Below are 24,006 nucleotides of genomic sequence, written 5' to 3'. Positions count from 1 at the left end.
GTAGAGAAGAAGGATGGTTCACTCAGACCCTGCATTGACTTTAGAGCTTTGAATAAAATCTCAGTAAAGAATACTTACCCTCTGCCGCTGATCTCTGTCCTCTTTGATCAGCTACGTTCGGCTGTTATTTTTTCTAAGATTGATCTTAGAGGAGCATATAACCTCATCAGAATCAGGTCAGGGGATGAGTGGAAAACGGCATTTAGTACTCAGTCGGGCCACTATGAGTATCTGGTCATGCCATTCGCCCTATCTAACGCTCCGGCAGTTTTCCAGGATCTCATTAATGATGTGCTCCGTGAGTTTCTGGGAAGATTCGTCGTGGTCTATTTAGACGATATTTTGATATATTCTGACTCCGTGGAACAACATGTTACCCAGGTGCGTCAGGTGCTAAAGAGATTACGTGAAAATCACTTATATGCCAAGCTGGAGAAGTGTGAATTTCATGTCACGGAAGTATCCTTTTTAGGGTACATTATTTCCCCTCGGGGATTCCGAATGGAACCAAAAAAGCTCCAAGCCATCCTTAGTTAGGCGCAACCCACCAATTTAAAAGCAATTCAGCGCTTTTTAGGGTTTGCAAACTACTATAGAAGATTTATTCACTCTTTCTCTGACCTAGTTGCTCCCATTGTGGCACTTACTAAGAAGGGAGCAGATCCTACCAATTGGTCATGTGAAGCGGAGTTATCTTTTCAGGCCTTAAAACAAGCCTTTGTCTCAGCCCCTGTCCTTAGACATCCCAACCCAGAATTACCTTTCATTATTGAGGTGGATGCCTCGGAGGTTGGAGTAGGGGCTATCCTTTCTCAGAAGGATCCAGATTCCCTTGAGTTACATCCTTGTGCCTTTATGTCCAGGAAATTCTCATCTGCAGAATCCAACTACGATGTTGGTAACCGGGAATTGCTGGCTATTAAATGGGCTTTCGAGGAGTGGAGACATTGGCTTGAAGGAGCTACCCACACCATTTCAGTTTTGACTGATCACAAAAATCTTCAATACATTGAATCGGCTAAACGACTGAATGCCCGACAGGCTCGTTGGGCTTTATTTTTTACTCGTTTCAAATTCATTATCACCTTCAGACCAGGTTCCAAGAATACCAAGGCAGATGCCCTGTCACGCAGTTTCCTTCCGGTTCAAGACAACAGTCCTGTTACTCCCATACTTTCGCCTTCAGTCATTCAGGCAGGTCTCACACAGGATGTATTTTCCCAATTAAAGCTGCTTCAACATCAAGCTCCGGGAAATACTCCTGCTAGTCGTCTTTTTGTTCCTGAGTTTTTGAGAGCAACTGTTTTGGCGGAATTTCATGATAGCAAAGTTGCAGGGCATCCGGGAATCGCTAAGACTTTGGAATTAGTATCCCGCTCAGTATGGTGGCCTGGTCTTTCCAAAGACATTAAAGAGTTTGTTTTTTCGTGTCAGGTCTGTGCACAGCATAAAGTTCCCCGTTCTTTGCCTATTGGTCAACTTATGCCCTTGAAAGTTCCTCTTAGGCCATGGTCGCATATCTCCATGGATTTTGTGGTGGATCTCCCTCTGTCAGCCGGATGCCGAGTCATATGGGTGGTAGTGGACCGTTTTAGCAAGATGGCCCATTTTATTGCTCTTCCCCGATTGCCATCTGCCCAGGGATTGGCAGTCTTGTTCCTCCGTCATGTTTTCAGACTCCATGGGTTACCCACTGATATTGTTTCTGACAGGGGTCCACAATTCATTGCGCAATTTTGGAAGTCGTTTTGTGCTTCATTAAAGATGAAATTATCATTAACCTCCGGCTATCATCCACAATCCAATGGACAGACTGAGCGAGTTAACCAATCTCTAAAACAATATTTGCGTTTGTACTCAGCCAAACTCCAAAATGACTGGTCTGAGTTTCTTCCATTGGCGGAGTTTGCTTATAATAATGCCTGTCATTCCTCCACCAATGTGTCTCCATTTTTTGCAGTTTTTGGTTTCCACCCCAGAGCTAATTCATTTTTTCAACATTCCTCTGTCTCCTCTCTGGCCCTGACCTCTCATCTTAAACTTATTTGGAAAAAAGTGCACCTGGCTCTCAGAAAAGCAGCTTTCCGGGAAAAAAAAATTTCTGACAGGCTCCGGCGGCCGTGCACTTTTAAAGTAGGAGACAGGGTGTGGTTGTCGACTCGCAACATCAAACTTCGACAAACCTCAGCCAGATTGGGTCCTAGATATATTGGACCATTTCTCATTATCAAAAAAGTCAATCCAGTTGCTTTCCGGTTACGTTTACCAAAAACTTTACGGATCGGAAATACCTTCCATTGCTCATTGCTTAAACCATATGTCTCGTCCAGCAGATTTCCTCGTAAAAAATCTCAAGGGAGATCACCAGTTAATGTACAGGGTCAGCAAGAGTTCTTGGTTGAGAAGGTTCTCGATTCCAAGTTGTCCCGGGGTCGGCTTTATTTTTTGGTGCATTGGAGAGGTTATGGGCCAGAGGAAAGGTCGTGGGTCCTGGATGAAGACCTTCATGCCCCAAAGCTCAAAAGGGCATTTTTTCGTGAATTTCCTCGGAAACCTGGCTTTAGGGGTTCCTTGACCCCTCCTCAAGGGGGGGGTACTGTTAGGCGCCGGGGTCCGCTCGGCCGTGCGGCCCGGCGCCTAGCAACCAGGGACGCCGTGCGCGTTCAGCCGCCGGCTCCCTGGCAACGCTAAGACGCCGGGCGCACGGAGCCGCTCTGACCTTAGCAACGGGGACGCCACGTTCAGCCGCGTTCCCCGTTGCTGGGTCTATTCTCATTACCCTGATTATGTGCTGGCCGTGCAGCATGCAAGCTGCACGGCATTTCTATTTGATTGTCCTGTCTGGATCCTGATTGGAGGGTGCCTGAATAAAGGCACCCTCAGGACTTCTTACTGATGCCGGTGATAGCTTCCTGTTTGCCTGTGTCTGCTGCAGAGAGTTCCCAGTCCCGGTCTTTTCGGTTGTTCCTGTCCTCAGAGATCCTGTACTCGGAAGTTACCATCTGTTCCTGGAGTCTGACCGAGCACCTTTAACATCTGGTGGTGTTCGTGAGTCGCGGTGCAGCCGTGTGTTGCGGCTTGTCCGCTTCTGTTTATTATTTTGTTTAATTGTGTTCTGGAGCTTTGCGGAGGATTCCGCTTCCACAGATCCACTCTGGTGTCCGGCGGTGCCGGATAGGAGTGTCGGATCAGTGGATCCTTGGTTGTCCTTTTTCCTGGCGGCTAGTCCGCACATACCTTTTGATTTAGTTAGTTAGCTTGTAACCCCTGGCCTGGTTGCTTAGTCAGAGGGCCCCTTGTTATCACCCTGTCTCGGACTTCCCCTTGTCTTCCATTAAGACCTGCGGGGGCATCGGGGTTGGGCAGACATAATCCGCCCTTCGAACGCGGCTGCCATGGGCTCAAGCAACCATAGTCTCGCAGGGGATTTCTGATAACACGGGCGAGACAACGGAGTTAGGGCGCCAGGGGTTACTAGGCTATCCAGCTCCCACAACCAGCTTATTTTCCTGTACTCTGATCCCTGCCATAAGATCTCCTCCGGTCTGGAGTACAGGAATCATAACACCGGGGCTCAAGAGGGCATTTTTTCGGGAATTTCCTCGGAAACCTGGCTTTAGGGGTTCCTTGACCCCTCCTCAAGGGGGGGTACTGTTAGGCGCCGGGGTCCGCTCGTCGGTGCGGCCCGGCGCCTAGCAACCAGGGACGCCGTGCGCGTACAGCCGCCGGCTCCCTGGCAACGCTAGACGCCGGGCGCACGGAGCCGCACGGACCCTAGCAACGGGGACGCCACTGGCGGACCGCGTTCCCCGTTGCTGGGTCCATTTAAATTAATAGGGCACCTGTTTCCTGGCCGTGCAGCAAGGCAGCTGCACGGCATTTAATCCAATCAGCCTCTGAACAGCTGATTGGAGGACTCCCTGTTAAGTACACTTCCAGGGCTTCTCACAGACGCCGGTAATAGCTTCCTGCATGCTGTATCTGCTTGCTGAGAGTGTTTCCAGTCCTGCTGTACCCGGTCGTTCCTGTCCTCAGTTGTCCTGTACTCGGAAGTCGTCATCTGTTCCTGGAGTCCTGACTGAGCACCTTTAAACATCCAGTGGTGTTCGTGAGTCACGGCGTAGCCGTGTGTTGCGGCTTGGCCGCTTTATTATTATTTATTATTTGTGTTTCGGAGCTTTTGCGGAGGATTCCGCTCCCACAGATCCACTCTGGTATCCAGCGGTGCTGGGTAGGAGTAACGGACTAGTGGATTTTGGTTGTCCTTTTATCTGGCGTTTTTTCCGCGCATACTTCTGGTTTGGTTAGTTAGCTTGTTGCCCCTGGCCTGTTGTCAGTCAGAGGTCCTCTTGTCATCATCCTGTCTCGGATTTCCCTTTGTCTCTCACTAAGACCGGGGGGCACCGGAGTTGGGCAGACATAATCCGCCTTTCAAACGTGGCTGCCAGGGGCTCAAGAAACCATAGTCTCGCAAGGGATTTTCGATAGCACGGGTGAGACAATAGAGTTAGGGCGCCAGGGGCAACTAGTCTTTCTAGCTCCCGTAACCAGCATTCCCCTTCCAGTACTCTGGCCATTGTCATTAGATCTCCTCCGGTCAGGAGTATTGGAATCATAACACAATAACAATAATTTCCACTCATTTCCAGTCTATTCTGAACACCTCACACCTCACAATATTATTTTTAGGCCTAAAAGTTGCACCGAGGTCGCTGGATGGCTAAGCTAAGTGACACAAGTGGACAACACAAAGACCTGGCCTATCTAGGAGTGGCACTGCAGTGGCAGACAGGATGGCAGATGTAAAAAATAGGCCCCAAACAGCACATGATGCAAACACTACCACTGGTCTGATGCAGCCCAACAGGTTGTTATAATTGTTATACTGCAGCAGTGGATATATAGCAGCAAAGTATATCGTCACTGGAATTACTGATGACACAGGACACTACCACTGGTCTGCACAACACAGCACCACTTTACAGCTATACTGGATATATGGACTGGACTGAGCAGTACAACACTTGTCACCCCACTTTCCCGCCCCAATAAACAGAGAATGAGCACACTGAATAGTACACGACTGGAGTGAAAATGGCCGAGACACGCTCCTTATATGGAATCCAAATCCCGCGAGAATCTGACAGCGGGATGATGACGTTTTGCTGCGTTCGGGTTTCCTAGTCAGGTGGGAAAACCCGAGCCGTGCTCGGATCTGGACTCGGAAGGCAAAGTTCGGGGGGGATGCAGATTGTGAATATACTCCTATAACCTTAAATAATGTGACTGCTGTGATAATATAATATTTCCTGTATGTGACAATAACCTGCCTCTGTCTCCCCCCAGCTCCCCTGTCACAGGCGGCCGCCAACTTCTCCTGTTTCCCGGATGGCAGCGCTAAGGCCTCCTGCTGGGTGGGAGAAGGGTCGGATCCTGATTATTCCTGGAGCCTGGATGGGAGATCTGTACAGGGAAGGTCCATCTCCGGATACAGCCAGATATCTCTCCCGCCGCCTGTCTCCGTGACTCTCAGGTGTAACGTGAGGAATAAGATCAGTGATACCAACACATCCGTGGTCATCTCCTGCCCAGGTGAGTCAGGTGTCCCCTGTACCTTACATTGGTGTGACATATTGCTGGGATTACTAGGGCGTGGTCACTGTGAGGGAATACGATGTAACAGTGACACAGGAGGGGAGTAACGTGGTGCAGGGTGACTATTGCGCTGTTAATAAGGTGTGGTCACTGTATGAGGGGATGCACTGTAATGGTGACACGGTAGTGGAGAAACATAGTGCAGAGGGAGGTAGTGGGAAGAGCAGGAGCATTGGTGCGAGATGGTGGGAAGAGCAGGAGTATTGGTGGGATCTGGTGGAAAGAGGAGGAGTATTGGTGGGAGGTGGTGGGAAGAGCAGGAGTATTGGTGGGATGTGGTGGTAAGAGCAGGAGTATTGGTGGGATGTGGTGGGTAGAGCAGCAGCATTGGTGGGAGTTGGTGGGTGGTGGGAAGAGCTGGAGTATTGGTGGGATGTGGTGGGAAGAGCAGCAGCATTGGTGGGAGGTGGTGGGAAGAGCAGGAGTATTGGTGGGATGTGGTGGGAAGAGGAGGAGTATTGGTTGGAGATAGTGAGAAGAGCAGGAGTATTGGTGAAAGGTGGTGGGAAGAGCGTGAGTATTAGTGGGAGGAGGTGGAAAGAGTACGAGAATTGCTGGAAGATGGTGAGAAGAGCAGGAGTACTGGTCGGAGGTGGTAGGAAGAGTAAAAGCTTTAGTGGATGGTAGTGGGAAGAGCAGGAGCATTGGTGAATGGTGATAGGAAGATGGAACATTGGTGCAAGGTAGTGGAAAGAGCAGGAGCATTGGTCGGAGAAGGTGGGAATAGTAGGAATATTGGTGAAAGGTGGTGGAAAGATCAGGAGTATTGGTGAGAGGTTGTGTAAAGAGCTTGAGTATTAGGTGGTGGGAAGAGCTTGAGTATTACTGGGGGGAGGTGGAAAGAGTACGAGAATTGCTGGAAAATAGTGAGAAGAGCAGGAGTATTGGTGGGATGTGGTGGGAAGAGGAGGAGTATTGGTTGGAGATAGTGAGAAGAGCAGGTGTATTGGTGAAAGGTGGTGGGAAAAGCTTGAGTATTACTGGGGAGAGGTGGAAAGAGTATGAAAATTGCTGGAAAACAGTGAGAAGAGCAGGAGTATTGGTCGGAGATGGTAGGAAGAGTAAAAGCTTTAGTGGATGATAGCGGGAAAAGCAGGACCTTTGGTGGATGGTGTTATTGGTGCGAGGCAGTGGGAAGAGCAGGAACATGGATGGGAGATGGGGGTAATTCAGATCTGATCGCTAGCAAGCAATTTGTGCACTGCTGCAATCAGATAGTCGCCGCCTACAGGGGAGTGTATTTTAGCTGTGCAAGTGTGTGATCGCATGTGTAGCAGAGCTGTACAAACTGATCTTGTGCAGTCTCTGCGCAGCCCAGGACTTACTCAGCCGCTGCGATCACTTCAGCCTGTCCGGGACCGAAATTGACGTCAGGAACCCTCCCTGCAAACGCTTGAACATGCCTTCGTTTTTCAAGCCACTCCCTGAAAACAGTCAGTTGCCACCCACAAACGCCCTCTTCCTGTCAATCTCCTTGCGTTCGCCCGTGTGAATGGATTCTTCGCACAAACCCATCGCTGAGTGGCGATCCGCTTTGTACCCGTACGACGTGCCTGCGCATTGCGGTGCATACGCATGCGCAGTTCTGACCTGATCGCCCACTGTGCGAAAACGCAGCCTAGCACTCAGGTCTGAATTACCCCCACGGTGTGAAGAGCAGAAGCACAGGTGGAAGGTGCTGGGAAGAGCAGGAACATTGGTGGAAGGTGTAAAATTATTGAGAACAGATGACACTGAGGAAGGCAACATACAAAGTGCAGATAAAATTCCGGCCTGATCAGTGTGTGATGAGTGTCCGGTCACATTTACTGTCTGCCCTTATTACACTGAGGTCATTCAGCAGAATCAAGTGCCACGGTGATTGATAACAGGAAGCCTATGGGGGTTATACAAATTTCTGCAGCAGGGTACACTTTGTTCCACAGGAAAACATCTGGGTGTAGAGTAGAGTGGATCTTGATCCAGAGGTACCAACAGACTAAAGCTTTGACTGTCCCAGGATGCATTGGGGCCTCCTCTGTAACCCGCCTCCAGGCACTGTGAGCTCAGTTTCGAGTTGGTGCCTGTAGCAGCAGGTCACCTAACATTGTTAGACATAAGGCAGGAACCCTGGTCTAATCCAGGGAAGAAATTCCCTCTCTCTAAATGGGCCTTAGCTTGCTACCCTCTCCTTACAGAGTTATGTAACAAGTGGGAAAATTCACCGCTGGTGGATTCTCATGTCACCCGCCTAGTGGTGTCATCCACTCTGCCTGTCACCACTGTCACTTCACTGAAAGAGCAGACAGATAAGCTTGTGGAGGGATGCCTGAAGTCTATTTACTCCCTTTCAGGTGCTGTACATAGACCCACTGTTGCGGCCTCTCGGGCTGCTAAAGCTATTGTGGCATGGGTTGAGGCATTAGAGGAAGAGCTGCCCGAGGATATATCTGACAATGCCAGACAATACCTGTCTCACATCACCACTGCCTCTTATTATATTCAAGAGGCGTCCTCTGAGGTGGGTGTGTTGGTGGCCAAGGCGTCGACTACGTCTGTCCTGCCTCGCCGTATTCTCTGGTTGAGGTCATGGAAGGTGGACCTGGACTCCAAAAAGACCTTGGAGGTACTCCCCTTTAAGGGACACATTTTGTTTGGGGAAGACCTAAATAAACTGTGTCTGAGCTGGCAGCTGCTAAGACTGCTTTTCTCCCAAATACTAATGCTTCTGCCCCGAAGGCAAAAGGTACCACTTTTCGTTCCTTTCGACCTCAAGGGAAAGCAAAAGGTCAGGCATACCCGAGACAATCTCGTGCTTCCAAAACCACTAAGCCCAAGACAAAGCAGTCCTGGGCGGCCCGTCAGCCTGCTTTTAAACATGACAAGCCAGCCGCATGATGGGGCAGGTCTTCTCCTGGGGGACCCCAGGGTGGAAGGCCGACTTCTGCAGTTCACCTAGGTCTGATTAAAGACCACTTCAGATGCATGGGTGCGAGAAGTTGTCTCTCACGGGTACGCAGTCTCTTTCAAGAGATGTCCCGCTCACCAGTTTTGCGCCATGATAATCCCTTCGGATCCACTAAAGGCGCAAACTCTGCAGCAGGTTGTGAGTTCTCTCCTGAATACAGGATTAGTAGTGCCGGTACCCCTGTCCCAGAGAGGCAGAGGATACTACTCGACCCTGTTTCTAGTTCCGAAACCCAATGGGTCATTCTGGTCTATACTCAACCTCAAATCACTAAACAAGTTTGTGAGAGTGTCCAAGTTCTGTATGGAGATGCTGCGCTCAATTATACTGGCGATGGAGCCCGGAGACTATATGGTATCCCTGGATATACAGGATGTGTACCTGCATATACTTATTGCCAAGTCACATTAGCAGTATCTGCGGTTTGCTATTGGCAACCTTAATTTTCAATTCCAGGCTCTGCCATTTGGACTGGCTTCGGCTCCTCGGATCTTCAACAAGGTCATGGCCATAATGACGGCACATCTCTGTTGCCAGGGAGGCAGTATCCTGCTGTATCTGGATGACTTGCTGATCCTGGCAAACGATGTCCTCCTAAGTCATCTACAACTGACGGTAAGCTTCCTACAAGCCCACGGGTGGCTCATCAATTGGAAGAAATCCTCGCTGGTCCCAGCTCAGAGCATGGTGCACCTGGGGGCGTTACTGGACACACACAGTCAACGTCTGTTCCTGTCTCCATAGAAAGTCCTGAAACCTCAGGACAAGATAAGATACACTCGGCGTTGCAAGTACTTGGTGTCAGGAACCTGCATTTGCTACATGTCTCTCACCGGTGCTCTGATGTGCTGGGTCTCCGGAGGTCACATCCTCAGCCTGGCAGCGTGTACCATGATTGCCTGCAATATGCAGAAACTCTCTCCAGTGTGTACCCCGCTTGCCATACAGCGTGTACTTCAATGTATTCCTACCATCTCCACAGTATGGGTGCTGCCATGACACCTGCAGTCAGCTGACTTGGTGCTATCTACTCCTGAGCACTGGAACGCTCACATGACTTGATTCTCCAATCCCTGCTGACCAGGGGGTATATATCCAGAGTTCCTGCTCAGTATCATTGCATTGAACAACGCGTTACATCCTGTGAACAAGCGTCTCCTGGCTCCAGTCTCCTGTCTTCAGAGATTCCCCTGTGTATTAGCTCCGTGGAACTACAGGCATCAGCCATCCAGTTTGGTGCAATTCCACCTGCATTCAGTGACTTCCTAGCTTCAGTGTCTCTGTGGAACTACAGGCTCCAGCCATCCTGCTCTGCTACAACTCCTTCCACAGTCGGCTTCCACTTCTACATGCAGTAAGAGACTCTCTCCAGGTGCTGCCTCATCATTCTCACCTGTGTGTTGTGTATCTGCATTCAGCACTATGCTATTGCATCCAGCACTTACACAACCAGCGTGTATATTACCAGCTGTCTCCTGCTATAGCCTTGCTTGGCTCTGTGGACTTTGTGCATATATTCTGACTGTGTGAATCTTTTGCTGTCAGTTTCCAGACTGATTACCGGAGTTACTTACTGCCTGTATTTACCACCATTGGTTGCATTACCTATCTACTGCATATTGATCCTGTTACCATCGGCTTCCAAGCCAGCCATCGATGTTCACCATCGGCTTCCAGGCCGATCATCGCAGTTTGCTAATTACACTGGTTCCCAGATCAGTTTATTACCTGTGACTGTTATTATACCATTTGTATTACTTACCTCCAGAGTACTGATTTCAGTTGCCATCGGCTCCCAGGCCGACCATCGTTATTTGCAAGCTGCTAACGGTTTCCAGACTGAATAACAAAAGTTACTTATTGCCTGTATTGTTCCATCACATTTTCCCATCGGTTTCCAGGCCAATCCTCTGTGTCATTATTTATCCTCAGTATATATACTGTTTCACATCGGCTCCCAAGTTTTGTGCAGTTTCTGAGTAGGTTTGAACTTACTGAGCCACTGCGATCACTTCAGCCTGTTTGTGTCCGGAATTGACATCAGACACCCGCCCTGCAAATGCTTGGACACGCCTGCATTTTTCCAAACACTCCCATAAAATGGTCAGTTGCCACCCACAAACGCCTTCTTCCTGTCAATATCCTTGCGATCGGCTGTGCGAATGGATTCTTTGTTAAATCCATCGCTCAGCAACGATCCGCTTTGTACCCGTACAACGTGCATGCACATTGCAGTGCATATGCAAGCGCAGTTTTGACCTGAACGCACTGCAGCAAAAAAGTTGACTCCCATCATACACAGTTGCAGCATCATCTCTGCCATGACCTTCGTGAAGACCCTTGGAGCTGTGGAGAGGCCAAAGGGTAAGCCCTGAAACTGGAAATGGTTGTCCAATATGGTGAATCTGAGGTAAGCCTGATGAGGAGGCCACATGGGAATGTGCAGGTAAGCATCCTTGACAGCTAGAGATACCAGGAATTCCCCCTCCTCCAGACCGGACACCACTGCCCGCAGGGATTCCATCTTGAATTTGAACACCCGTAGATAAGGGTTCAGGGTCTTCAGGTTCAAGATGGGTCGCACCAAACCGTCTAGTTTTGGAACAACAAAAATACTAGAGTAAAAACCCCTTTTGTGTACGGAGGAAGTACTGGAACCACCACTCTCATCTGCAAAAGCTTTTGAATAGCCTCTTGCAAGGTAGCTTTTGCTGCGGGTAAAGCTGGTAAGTCTGACTTGAAAAATCTGTGAGGAGGAAGTGCTTGAAATTCCAACCGGTATCCTTGGGAAATGAGGTCCCTCACCCAAGGATCCCGGCAGGACTTCAATCACACGTGGACGAAGTGTTGAAGGCAAGCACCTACCTGAAAGTCGCCCTGCTGTTGGAGCCAACCGTCACGTGGAAGGCTTAGTGGCAGGGGATCCAGTGGTCTGGTCCAGGGATGCAGCAGCTGCAGATTTACGGGATTTACCACGAGATCCTCTAGGAGTAGTGGAGACCCCTCTGCCTCTGAACCTTGCCACCCGAAAAGGACTGCAAGGAGGGTCCTGACTAAGAACGTTTGGCAGGTGGCGCAGTCGACGGCAGATAGGTAGATTTACCCGCCGTTGCCTGAGAGATCCATTTATTTTAGAGATAAGTGCATTCAGTTCTCAGAGAACCACACCCTACCGGACTTCACGTCACGAGCCCGGATCCAGAATGAGGCAAAACGTCATCATCCCGCTGTCGGATTCTCGCGGGGTTTGGACTCCATATAAGGAGCTGCACGTCGCCGCCATTTTAACGTGTAGAGAGAGGACGTGTCTCCGTCCTCAGTGTACTCAGTGTCCGTGTGTTGTGCTGCATCTGTCCAGTCACAGTGGTGGTGTCCTCTGCTGCGATATGTCCAGTGGTGCTGTATAAATCCAGTCCAGTGGTGGTGTGTTGTGCTACATCAGTCCAGTGGTGGTGTCCCTGTGCTGCCGTATATGTCCAGCGGTACTGCCGTATAAATCCAGTGATCCTGCCATATAATTCCAGTGATACTGCCGTTTTAGTCCAGTGATCCTGCCGTATAAATCCAGTGATCCTGCCGTATAAATCCAGTAATCCAGCCGCATAATTACAGTGGTACTGGTGTATAAGTCCAGTCCAGTGATACTGTCGTATATGTCCAGTGATACTGCCGTATATGTCCAGTCAGTGCCGTTTCTAGCGGCGGGCGAGCCGTGCAACCGCACGGGGCGCCCGCCGCGGCACTTCGTGGGTCTTTTTCTCCTCTCCTCCCTCTTCCCGAGCGCTCCTGCTCGGGGGGTGGAGTTTCGCGGAATGACGCGTTTGCGTCGTGACGTCACGACGCAAACGCGTCATTCCGCGAAACTCCGCCCCCCGAGCAGGAGCGCTCGGGAAGAGGGAGGAGAGAAGATAAGCGTGGAAGGAGGAGGCGGCCGGCGGACGTGAGGCGGCCGGACCTGAAGAGCGGGAACATGTAAGTATAATCTCTCTCCCTCTTCCTTCCCCCCCACTTGACACCTGCATGCCGCACTGTGAAAAATGGGGATACCTGTCTGCCGCACTATATAAAATGGGGATACCTGTCTGCCGCACTATATAAAATGGGGATACCTGCCTGCCGCACTATATAAAATGGGGATACTTGTCTGCCGCACTATGTAAAATGGAGATACCTGTCTGCTGCACTATGTAAAATGGGGACACCTGTCTGCCGCACTGTGTAAAATGGGGACACTTGTCTGCCGCACTGTGTAAAATGGGGGCACCTGCCTGCCGTACTATGTAAAATGGGGGCACCTGCCTGCCGTACTGTGTAAAATGGGGGCACCTGCCTGCCGTACTGTGTAAAATGGGGACACCTGCCTGCCGCACTATGTAAAATGGGTGCACCTGCCTGCCGCACTATGTAAAATGGGGACACCTGCCTGCCGCACTATGTAAAATGGGGATACCTGTCTGCCGCACTATGTAAAATGAGGATACCTGTCTGCCGCACTATGTAAAATGGGGACACCTGCCTGCCGCACTGTGAAAAATGGGGCACCTGCCTACCGCACTGTGAAAAATGGGGCACCTGCCTGTGTACTGTGTTAAATGGGGGCACCTGTCTGCGTACTGTGTAAAATGGGGGCACCTGCCTGCGTACTGTGTAAAATGGGGGCACCTGCCTGCGTACTCTGTAAAATGGGGGCACCTGCCTGCGTACTGTGTAAAATGGGGGCACCTGCCTGCCGTACTGTGTAAAATGGGGACACCTGCCTGCCGCGCTGTGTAAAATGGGGACGCCTGCCTGCCGCACTGTGTTTAAATTGGGACACTTGCCTGCTGTAATGTGTAAAATGGGGACTTTTTATTTTTATTTTTTTCCCCCTGTGGTGGGCGTGATGATATCAGATGAGGCCATGCCCACTTTAATGAGACCACACCCATTTTAATCAGGCCACACACCCTTGTCGGGAGCGCGCGCGCCTTCGGCGAGCGCATGCATTTTCTTTTTATAGCTATATGGGGGGAGGGGGACGCAGTTTTGTTTTTTTTTTTTTATAGCAAAGGGGGGGGGGGGGCGCATTTTCAAATCTCGCACTGGGAGCCAAATTGTCTAGAAACAGCCCTGTGTCCAGTGATACTGCCGTATGATTCCATTGATACTGCCGTATATGTCCAGCGGTACTGCCATATAATTCCAGTGAACCTGCCGTATAATTCCAGTGATCCTACCATATAATTACAGTGATCCTGCCATTTAAGTCCAGTGATCCTGCCGCATAAATCCAGTGATCCTGCCATATAAGTCCAGTGATCCTGACGTATAATTACAGTGGTACTGGCGTATAAGTCCAGTCCAGTAATACTGCTGTGTACTGTATGTCCAGTGATACTGCCAAATAATTCCAGTGATACTGCCGTATATGCAGGCCCGGCGACAGGGGGGGTAAAGGGGACACCTGTACCGGGCCCCAAATGTCAGAGGGGAACCAAGCATCAGGGACACAAAAAAACGGAGCCGCAGCACCTGTTGATGATTTCTAAACGGACTGCTCCACTCGGCCGCTAATTAACTTTAATTAATCACCAGAACCGCAAACACCCCTTCCCCCGTTACAGTCTCACTTGGTCCAGTCACGGTGTGATGATGCTGACATCATTACGCTGTGATGCACCGGCCGTTCCCTGTCACTTGCTGCTGCCGCTCAGCACCATGCCCAGCACTGCAGTGTTATCCCGAGCTCTAACTACTCATACTCCTTTCAACAGTGCTGCTCCTCGGCGGCAAGCAGTACTAGTACAGAGAAGGATGATGCAGTGCTGTGTAGAGTGTACATAATAACACTGTAATCGGAGGGGCATTATTTTTGCCAGGCAGGTTGCTGTGTGACTTATGGTGCTGCTACATGCTGCTACCGTCTGTCACTGACTTGGTGGCTGCAGGACCAACAACTGAGCAGGGGTCATCCATTCTGAACCTCCAACTGGGTCATTCTGATGATGGATGCCAGTCTGTGGGGTTGGGGGCGTGGTTTTGGAGCAACACTCTCTTCAGTCGGTGGACCAGGGAGGAATCTCTCCTCCCGATAAACATTCTGGAATTGCGGGCAGTGTTCAATGCATTGACACTAGCCCTGCCTCTGGTACAGAACAGGCCTGTTTGGGTACAGTCAGACAATGCCACCATGGTGGCATACATAAGTCATCAAGGCGGCACTCAAAGCCGCAAAGCACTGATGGAAGTGTCAAAGAGTTTTCGTTGGGCGGAACGCCTTCTACCAGCCATATCAGCAGTTTTCATTCCGGGGGTCTTAAACTGGGAAGTGGACTTCCTCAGTAATTAGGACATGCACGCCAGAGAGTGGAGCCTTCATCCGGAGGTCTTTCAACTCTTCGTGGAACATTGGGGTCTACCAGATTTAGACCTGATGGCATCTCGACACAATCACAAGGTTCCAATCTTCGGAGCAAGGACAAGTGATCCTCAAGCAGTGAATGTGGATGCACTGGCAATTCCATGGAATTTTCGGCTGCCATACATGTTCTCTCCGGTGTCACTTCTGCCCAGGATGGTAAGGAAGTTCAAGCAAGAAGGAGGAATACTACTTCTAATAGCTCCGGCGTGGCCCAGATGGCATTGGTTCTCAGACCTGCATGGTCTATCGATAGAGCATCCTCTTCTGCTTCCGCAGCACCCAGACCTCCTCATTCAGGGCCCTTGTGTCTACCAGGATTTTTCTGAGGCGGTCATTCAAACTATGTGGAAGGCCCGTAAACCGGCTTCAGCTTGGACTTATCATAGGGCCTGGAATTCTTACTTCGTCTGGTGTGCGACTCACAATTATGATGCATTCAAGTTCAGTACTGACAAACTTTTGGCTTTCCTGCAACAGGGCCTGGACTTAGGCCTCCCTCAAGGTTCATATTTCTGCCTTGTCGGTATGGTTTCAGAGAAAAATTGTGTCTCTATCTGATGTTCATACATTATCTCAGGGTTCTTTACGGATTCAACCTCCCTATTTCCCGCCTATGGCTCCTTGGGATCTGTCGGTCGCTCTGGATGCCTTAGAAGAGTCTCCGTTTGAACCTCTTGAGTCTGTGGACCTTAAGTGGCTTACTCTTAAGGATTTGTTTCTGCTGGCTATTGCCTCTGCTAGACGGGTTTCAGACTTGGGTGCCTTGTCTTGTCGGTCACCCTTTCTGATTTTTCACCGTGATTGGGTGGTTCTTAGAACTTGCCCTGGTTATTTGCCTAAGGTGGTGTCATCTTTCCACCTTAACCAAGAGATTGTGGTTCCGGTCTTTACCTCTCCAGGTTTATCTTCCAAACAATGGTCTTTGGATGTGGTACAGGCTCTCTGTATTTATGTGAAGAGAACAGCTTCTCTAAGGAGATCTGATTCTCTCTTTGTCCATTTTGTTTTCACAAACGTGGCTGGCCTGCTAATAAGCAGACCTTGGCCAGATGGATTAGAATGGTGATTGCACATGCTTATGTACAGGCTGGCCTTCCAGCTCCTGCTACCATCAAAACCCATTCCACTCGGTCTGTTGGACCTTCTTGGGAGGCCCGCCGTGGTGCGACCCTTGAACAATTGTGCAAGGCGGCTAGGTGGTCCTCAGTGAACACGTTCATTAGGTTCTATGCCTTCGATAATTATGCCTTTCATGATGCCTCCTTTGGATGCCGAGCTCTTGTGCCTGCTACAGTGCATCCCCTCCCATGAGGAACTGCTTTAGGACATCCCCGATGTTATCCCTGTGGAACCCCAGTGTACCCCGCTGCAGAAAAGGAGATTTATGGCAAAAACATACCTTTGTTAAATCTCTTTCTGCGAGGTACACTGGGCTCCACAGGGCGCCCACCCTGATGCACTTAGCTTCTTTGAGTTTGTATAGCATTAGCCACTGCTGATACCTTCTCCTGTCATGAGAATGTGGTGTATGTGGCTACTAATGGTTGTCGTCTATTTTACCTGCTACTGCATTGGTCTGGTTAACAAAACTGATCTCCTGTGCATGGAGGCAGGGTTATAGAGGAGTAGGCGCTGTGCATCTTGGAAACAGTCAAAGCTTTTAGCCTGTTGGTGCCTCAGATCAAGAAACAACTCTACACCCCAATGTTATCCCTGTGGAACCAGAGCCGGATTAAGGGGGGGGGGTCCCGGGGATACGTACCCCCGGGCCCCCCTTTCCAAAAGGGCCCCCTGCCACACCACAGATCGGATATCTCTTCCGATCCGATCTGTGGTGCTGTGCTCCCGTCCGCACTGCAGCGGCGGCCGTACAAACAGGACAGCTGTCCAATAATGTATGAGTGAAGTAGGCTGCCCCCAATAGCTAAGCGGCAGGCTGCTTCACTCATACATGATTGCAGAGCTGAGCCGTCACTCAGCTGTGTGTGCGGTTGCTGGGGACGGGAGCGGAGTTACCTCATGAGCCAGCGCAGCTCCTGCCACCTTAGGTACAGCGTAGAGGCTTTGTAGAGGAGAAAGAGCCAGGCAGCCCAGTGACAGAGGCCACTCAGGGACAGCACAGAGGAGGGAGCCATGCCTGGGGTACTCGCTGCTGCTGCTCTCACAGGGACACTATGTGCTCACATACAGGGGCATAATAATGTGTCAATGGCAGGTGGAGCCACAGGACGGGACAATGTATAGAGTAGGAGGAGAGGGAGCTGCAGGAGGAGGGTACACACACCTCTCTTGAATAGGGGCCCCCCTGTCTTAAGTACCCCGGGCCCCCCATGGTCTTAATCCAGCTCTGTGTGAAACCCAGTGTACCTCGCAGAAAAAGATTTAACAAAGGTGAGTTCTTACCATAAATCTCCTTTTAATACTGTTGTTGTATTTTGACAGATCTATGAGCGAAACCAAATTGCATTGCCACTGTTGATAAAAACCCAATACGCAAATCATGTTCCGTTTATAGATTTTTCTTGCCGATTTGTGATTCGTGTATGCGTCTTGTTCTTGTAACCACCTTCTTACGTCGGATCATTTAAATTTATTTGTAACTGATCCATAATATTTATCAATACCGCAAAAACTACCCGGTTTTAATATGGTGCAATAAGCCTCTTTCATCCGCTTGTTTTGATGCGTGGTGTTGCGTGACATTCTGCGACTGGCGTTGTGTGACATTATTTTAAAATCAATTAACTTTTAATGCAGTTTGATATCAAGTTTATATAAACTTTATATAAAGTTGATATCACGCTGTATCAAAATGTTATCGAAGGGGGCATGGCAATCTGTCAAAATCAATAATGTTTGATAAAAAGTTGTACTATATCTACTACTTAGGCTGTTACATATGTATCATCAGCTGTGATACTGTGTCAGGATAAGCAGCGCCTGATAGAGAGATCACTGTACTAAGTGACAGGACGGTGCAGGTGACAATGGGGCAGACCTGAAATAATGTTCCTGTGATGTACATCATCTATTCTCCTGTGTTATACTAATACCCTGACTCTGTCTCCCCCCAGTTCCCCTGTCACAGGTGGCCGCCAACTTCTCCTGTCTCCAGGATGGCAGCGCTGAGGCCTCCTGCTGGGTCGGGGAAGGGTCGGATCCTGATTATTCCTGGAGCCTGGATGGGAGATCTGTACAAAGAATGTCCATCTCCAGATACAGCCAGATATCTCTCCCCCCGCCTGTCTCCGGGACTCTCAGGTGTAACGTGAGCAATAAGATCAGTAATAACAGCACATCCGTTATTATCTTCTGCCCAGGTGAGTGGTGTCCCCAGTGACTGACAGCGTTTTACATGAAGATTTTTTTTTTAAATTAAATAATTTGTTACTTTACATGTTTTTCCAAGTTTCTTCCTCTAGTTTGTGACAGGTGCATCAATTCACAGTAAACAGATTAATCCATTAGTCTTCCTTATTCCTTATCATCACTTGTAAAATATAACTAGTGACCGGTCCTTGTCAGAACATTAGCGGGGATACACGTGTTTACTATCGGTGATCTCTATGTTCCTGTGTTCGTTATAAGCTCCTGGTACAACATCCCCCTTACAGAAGTTCCACTTAATTTTGCAAACTCTGGTTTAAATTATTTTTATTTAAAGTAAATACCTTGTGGTATAGGGTAATGGGTGTGAGAGAAGGGGGTTGTTGTGTTGTGTAAGAATGCCAAATTGATTTCTCACAAATATTTAAAATGCCCGATCTAATATATATTGCAGACGCCAGGCGCATCTTATTACCATATACGATAAAAGTGCGCTGTACATCACAAAACACTGTATCCCATAAGAGAAAACAATACACCCACACATTATCTGAGTTCCAAAGCTCATTGAAGTATATATTTACTATTAAAAGGATATGGATTCAATATATATTACAAAGTACAGTATACCTATAGTTACATGAATACAACTCACACAGTAAGCAGTTAAAACATAGTTACATACAATTACATACAGTTACATGCAGTTACAGGCCAGCGATACAATACCATTCCCCTCAATGCTTATGTCTCTCTCTTTCTGTAAAATCATGCCGGGACTCCATCTTATGCTGAGACCAAAACATGAACTGAGCTGGCAATAACTCCATCATCATCTCAGACCTTACAGCAACTCTGAGACCAAAAACAGGAACTACCTTCCTGTGTGATCAGCAAAATGTGTTATCTAGTTTCTGGGGGAGGGGTTCATGATGAGTCACTATTCTCTTTGTATATGCTGATCAGGTTCAGCCTTGAAGACATCCAAAGGGGCTGTCCTGAGCTTCCTGTCCACTGTCCCATTCGGAACATCCATTGTTCTAACGAAAGTGATCCCAGCTTCCATACATCTAATCATAACCATCCGTCACAATGTCCCACAACTCAATAACAAGTATCAAATAAATCTACACATCAATCTGGTTGCCTCAATAGTAAATATGACAGGTCTATCTTGCTTCGTTCAATTAATACACATACATGACACCACTCCATCATATACAATTCTAAATCATCATGATGTCTGGCGCTTGATATTATTATAATTATGTACTGTATGAAATAAGTGTGGAATCCATCTCTGTGGCATGTCCGTGTAAATGCATGTGTTACCATATGTTGCTGTGCTCGCTGCGCGTATTTGCAAATATAGCGACTTATATGTGTGTAGAGTTTGTATGTTCTCTTTATGTAATATTTTTTTTACTTCGACAGTCCACCCTTTGGCAGTAAACAATAACTGCCATCAATTATTAACATAAGAAAAAAATATTTCAGACAATAATCGGTGACCTAGATACAAGTATGTATGCATTTCGCAAATCAGACACTTGACTATGGCCCTCATTCCGAGTTGTTCGCTCGCAAGGCGATATTAGCAGTATTGCACACGCTAAGCCGCCGCCTACTGGGAGTGAATCTTAGCTTCTTAAAATTGCGAACGATGTATTCGCAATATTGCGATTACACAGCTCGTAGCAGTTTCAGAGTAGCTTCAGACTTACTCGGCATCTGCGATCAGTTCAGTGCTTGTCGTTCCGGGTTTGACGTCACAAACACACCCAGCGTTCGCCCAGACACTCCTCCGTTTCTACAGCCACTCCCGCGTTTTTTCCGGAAACGGTAGCGTTTTTATCCACACGCCCATAAAACGCCGTGTTTCCGCCCAGTAACACCCATTTCCTGTCAATCACACTACGATCGCCGGAGCGAAGAAAAAGCCGTGAGTAAAAATCCTATCTTCATAGCAAATTTACTTGGCGCAGTCGCAGTGCGGACATTGCGCATGCGCACTAAGCGGAAAATCGCTGCGATGCGATGAAATTTACCGAGCGAACAACTCGGAATGAGGGCCCATATTTGGGGAAGACAGGAAGGAGGACGTGACATCCTCTATATGCACTCGGCGGTCACGGGACCACTGGTTGGGTGTGGGACAACATTCAACCTATAGATTATGCTGGGACAGTGCTTTGGCCTATAATGTCTGATTTGCGACGAACATTTCACACATACATGTACCTACGTCTTTGAACATTGATGTTTGGATTCAATTGAGGTTCTGCTGGGTAGGTGAAGAAGACACAAACAAATCGTGACAGTGACATATAAAATTTTCATAATCTACATATTCCTATAATTTTCTGAACATTGTTTCCATTTCTGGAATGTATGCTAGGTCTGTTTAATCATTGAACAAGGGTTATAAGTAGTGATGAGCGGGTTCGGTTCCTCGGAAACGGAACCCTCCCGAACTTCACCCATTTTACACGGGTCCGAGGCATACTCGGATTCTTCCGTATGGCTCGGTTAACCCGAACGCACCCGAACGTCATCATCCCGCTGTCGGATTCTCGCGAGATTCGGATTCTATATAAGTAGCCGCGCGTCGCCGCCATTTTCACTCGTGCATTGGAAATGTTAGGGAGAGGACGTGGCTGGCGTCCTCTCCGTTTATTAATCTTGAATTCTTGATGCAAAAATATTTGTGCTTATTGCTTAATTGTGGGGACTGGGGAGCAGCTGTATTATATAGGAGGAGTACAGTGCAGAGTTTTGCTGACAGTGACCACCAGTATACATTGTCTGCCTGAAAAACACTCCATATCTGTGCTCAGTGTGCTGCATATATCTGTGCTCACACTGCTTAATTGTGGGGACTGGGGAGCAGCTGTATTATATAGGAGGAGTACAGTGCAGAGTTTTGCTGACAGTGACCACCAGTATACGTTGTCTGCCTGAAAAACACTCCATATCTGTGCTCAGTGTGCTGCATATATCTGTGCTCACACTGCTGTATTGTGGGGACTGGGGACCACCAGTATATTATATAGGAGGAGTACAGTGCAGAGTTTTGCTGACAGTGACCACCGGTATACGTTGTCTGCCTGAAAAACACTCCATATCTGTGCTCAGTGTGCTGCATATATCTGTGCTCACACTACTTAATTGTGGGGACTGGGGAGCAGCTGTATTATATAGGAGGAGTACAGTGCAGAGTTTTGCTGACAGTTACAACCAGTATACGTTGTCTGCCTGAAAAACACTCCATATCTGTGCTCAGTGTGCTGCATATATCTGTGCTCACACTGCTTTATTGTGGGGACTGGGGACCACCAGTATATTATATAGGAGTACAGTGCAGAGTTTTGCTGACAGTGACCACCAGTATATATAGCAGTACGGTACGGAAGGCCACTGCTCTACCTACCTCTGTGTCGTCAAGTATACTATCCATCTAGATTCTATACCTGTGGTGCATTTTAGTTTTGCAGTTTGCTGACAGTGACCACCAGTATATATAGCAGTATGGTACGGAAGGCCACTGCTCTACCTACCTCTGTGTCGTCAAGTATACTATCCATCTAGATTCTATACCTGTGGTGCATTTTAGTTTTGCAGTTTGCTGACAGTGACCACCAGTATATATAGCAGTACGGTACGGAAGGCCACTGCTCTACCTACCTCTGTGTCATCAAGTATACTATCCATCCATACCTGTGGTGCATTTCAGTTGTGCGCAGTATATATAGTAGTAGGCCATTGCTATTGATACTGGCATATAATTCCACACATTAAAAAATGGAGAACAAAAATGTGGAGGTTAAAATAGGGAAAGATCAAGATCCACTTCCACCTCGTGCCAAAGCTGCTGCCACTAGTCATGGCCGAGACGATGAAATGCCATCAACGTCGTCTGCCAAGGCCGATGCCCAATGTCATAGTAGAGAGCATGTAAAATAAAAAAAACAAAAGTTCAGTAAAATGACCCAAAAATCAAAATTGAAAGCGTCTGATGAGAAGCGTAAACTTGCCAACATGCCATTTACGACACGGAGTGGCAAGGAACGGCTGAGGCCCTGGCCTATGTTCATGGCTAGTGGTTCAGATTCACATGAGGATGGAAGCACTCATCCTCTCGCTAGAAAAATGAAAAGACTTAAGCTGGCAAAAGCACAGCAAAGAACTGTGCGTTCTTCTAAATCACAAATCCCCAAGTAGAGTCCAATTGTGTCGGTTGCGATGCCTGACCTTCCCAACACTGGACGGGAAGAGCTTGCGCCTTCCACCATTTGCACGCCCCCTGCAAGTGCTGGAAGGAGCACCCACAGTCCAGTTCCTGATAGTCAAATTGAAGATGTCACTGTTGAAGTACACCAGGATGAGGATATGGGTGTTGCTGGCGCTGGGGAGGAAATTGACAAGGAGGATTCTGATGGTGAGGTGGTTTGTTTAAGTCAGGCACCCGGGGAGACACCTGTTGTCCGTGGGACGAATATGGCCATTGACATGCCTGGTCAAAATACAAAAAAAAATCACCTCTTGGGTGTGGAATTATTTCAACACAACTGCGGACAACAGGTGTCAAGCCGTGTGTTGCCTTTGTCAAGCTGTAATAAGTAGGGGAAAGGACGTTAACCACCTCGGAACATCCTCCCTTATACGTCACCTGGACCGCATTCATCAGAAGTCAGTGACAAGTTCAAAAACTTTGGATGACAGCGGAAGCAGTCCACTGACCACTAAGTCCCTTCCTCTTGTAACCAAGCTCCTGCAAACCTCACCAACAACTCCCTCAGTGTCAATTTCCACCTTACACAGGAAAGCCAATAGTCCTGCAGGCCATGTCACTGGCAAGAATGACGAGTCCTCTCCTGCCTGGGATTCCTCCGATGCATCCTTGAGTGTAACGCCTACTGCTGCTGGCGCTGCTGTTGTTGCTACTGGAAGTCGATCGTCATCCCAGAGGGGAAGTCGGAAGACCACTTGTACTACTTCCAGTAAGCAATTGACTGTCCAACAGTCCTTTGCGAGGAAGATGAAATATCACAGCAGTCATCCTGCTGCAAAGCGGATAACTCAGGTCTTGTCAGCCTGGGTGGTGAGAAACGTGGTTCCGGTATCCACCGTTAATTCAGAGGCAACTAGAGACTTGATTGAGGTACTGTGCCCCCGGTACCAAATACTATCTAGGTTCCATTTCTCTATGCAGGCGATACCAAAAATGTACACAGACCTCAGAAAAAGAGTCACCAGTGTCCTAAAAAATGCAGTTGTACCCAATGTCCACTTAACCACGGACATGTGGACAAGTGGAGCAGGGCAGACTCAGGACTATATGACTGTGACAGCCCACTGGGTAGATGTATTGCCTCCCGCAGCAAGAACAGCAGCGGCGGCACCAGTAGCAGCATCTCGCAAATGCCAACTCATTCCTAGGCAGGCTACGCTTTGTATCACCGCTTTCCATAAGAGGCACACAGCTGACAACCTCTTACGGAAACTGAGGAACATCATCACAGAATGGCTTACCCCAATTGGACTCTCCTGTGGATTTGTGGCATCGGGCAATGCCACCAATATTGTGCATGCATTACATCTGGGCAAATTCCAGCACGTCCCATGTTTTGCACATACATTGAATTTGGTGGTGCAGAATTATTTAAAAAACGACAGG

General features: G+C 48.6%; 1 protein-coding gene across 2 annotated transcripts in view; it reads left to right on the top strand.

The window, feature by feature from the left end:
* The window catches only part of LOC134988659 (pregnancy-specific beta-1-glycoprotein 3-like), a 270,727-nt gene that overhangs the window by 72,087 nt on the left and 174,634 nt on the right, over positions 1-24,006 (top strand). For both annotated transcript variants that reach the window (XM_063950568.1, XM_063950567.1), the window contains exons 3-4: positions 5,347-5,592; positions 18,077-18,322. In XM_063950568.1, the coding sequence (XP_063806638.1) occupies positions 5,347-5,592; positions 18,077-18,322 (492 nt within the window). The remainder of the gene's footprint in view (positions 1-5,346; positions 5,593-18,076; positions 18,323-24,006) is intronic.

This window comes from Pseudophryne corroboree, chromosome 2 (assembly GCF_028390025.1).
Source record: "Pseudophryne corroboree isolate aPseCor3 chromosome 2, aPseCor3.hap2, whole genome shotgun sequence".
Taxonomy (NCBI): domain Eukaryota; kingdom Metazoa; phylum Chordata; class Amphibia; order Anura; family Myobatrachidae; genus Pseudophryne; species Pseudophryne corroboree.
This window is presented reverse-complemented; position numbering and strand designations above follow the sequence as displayed.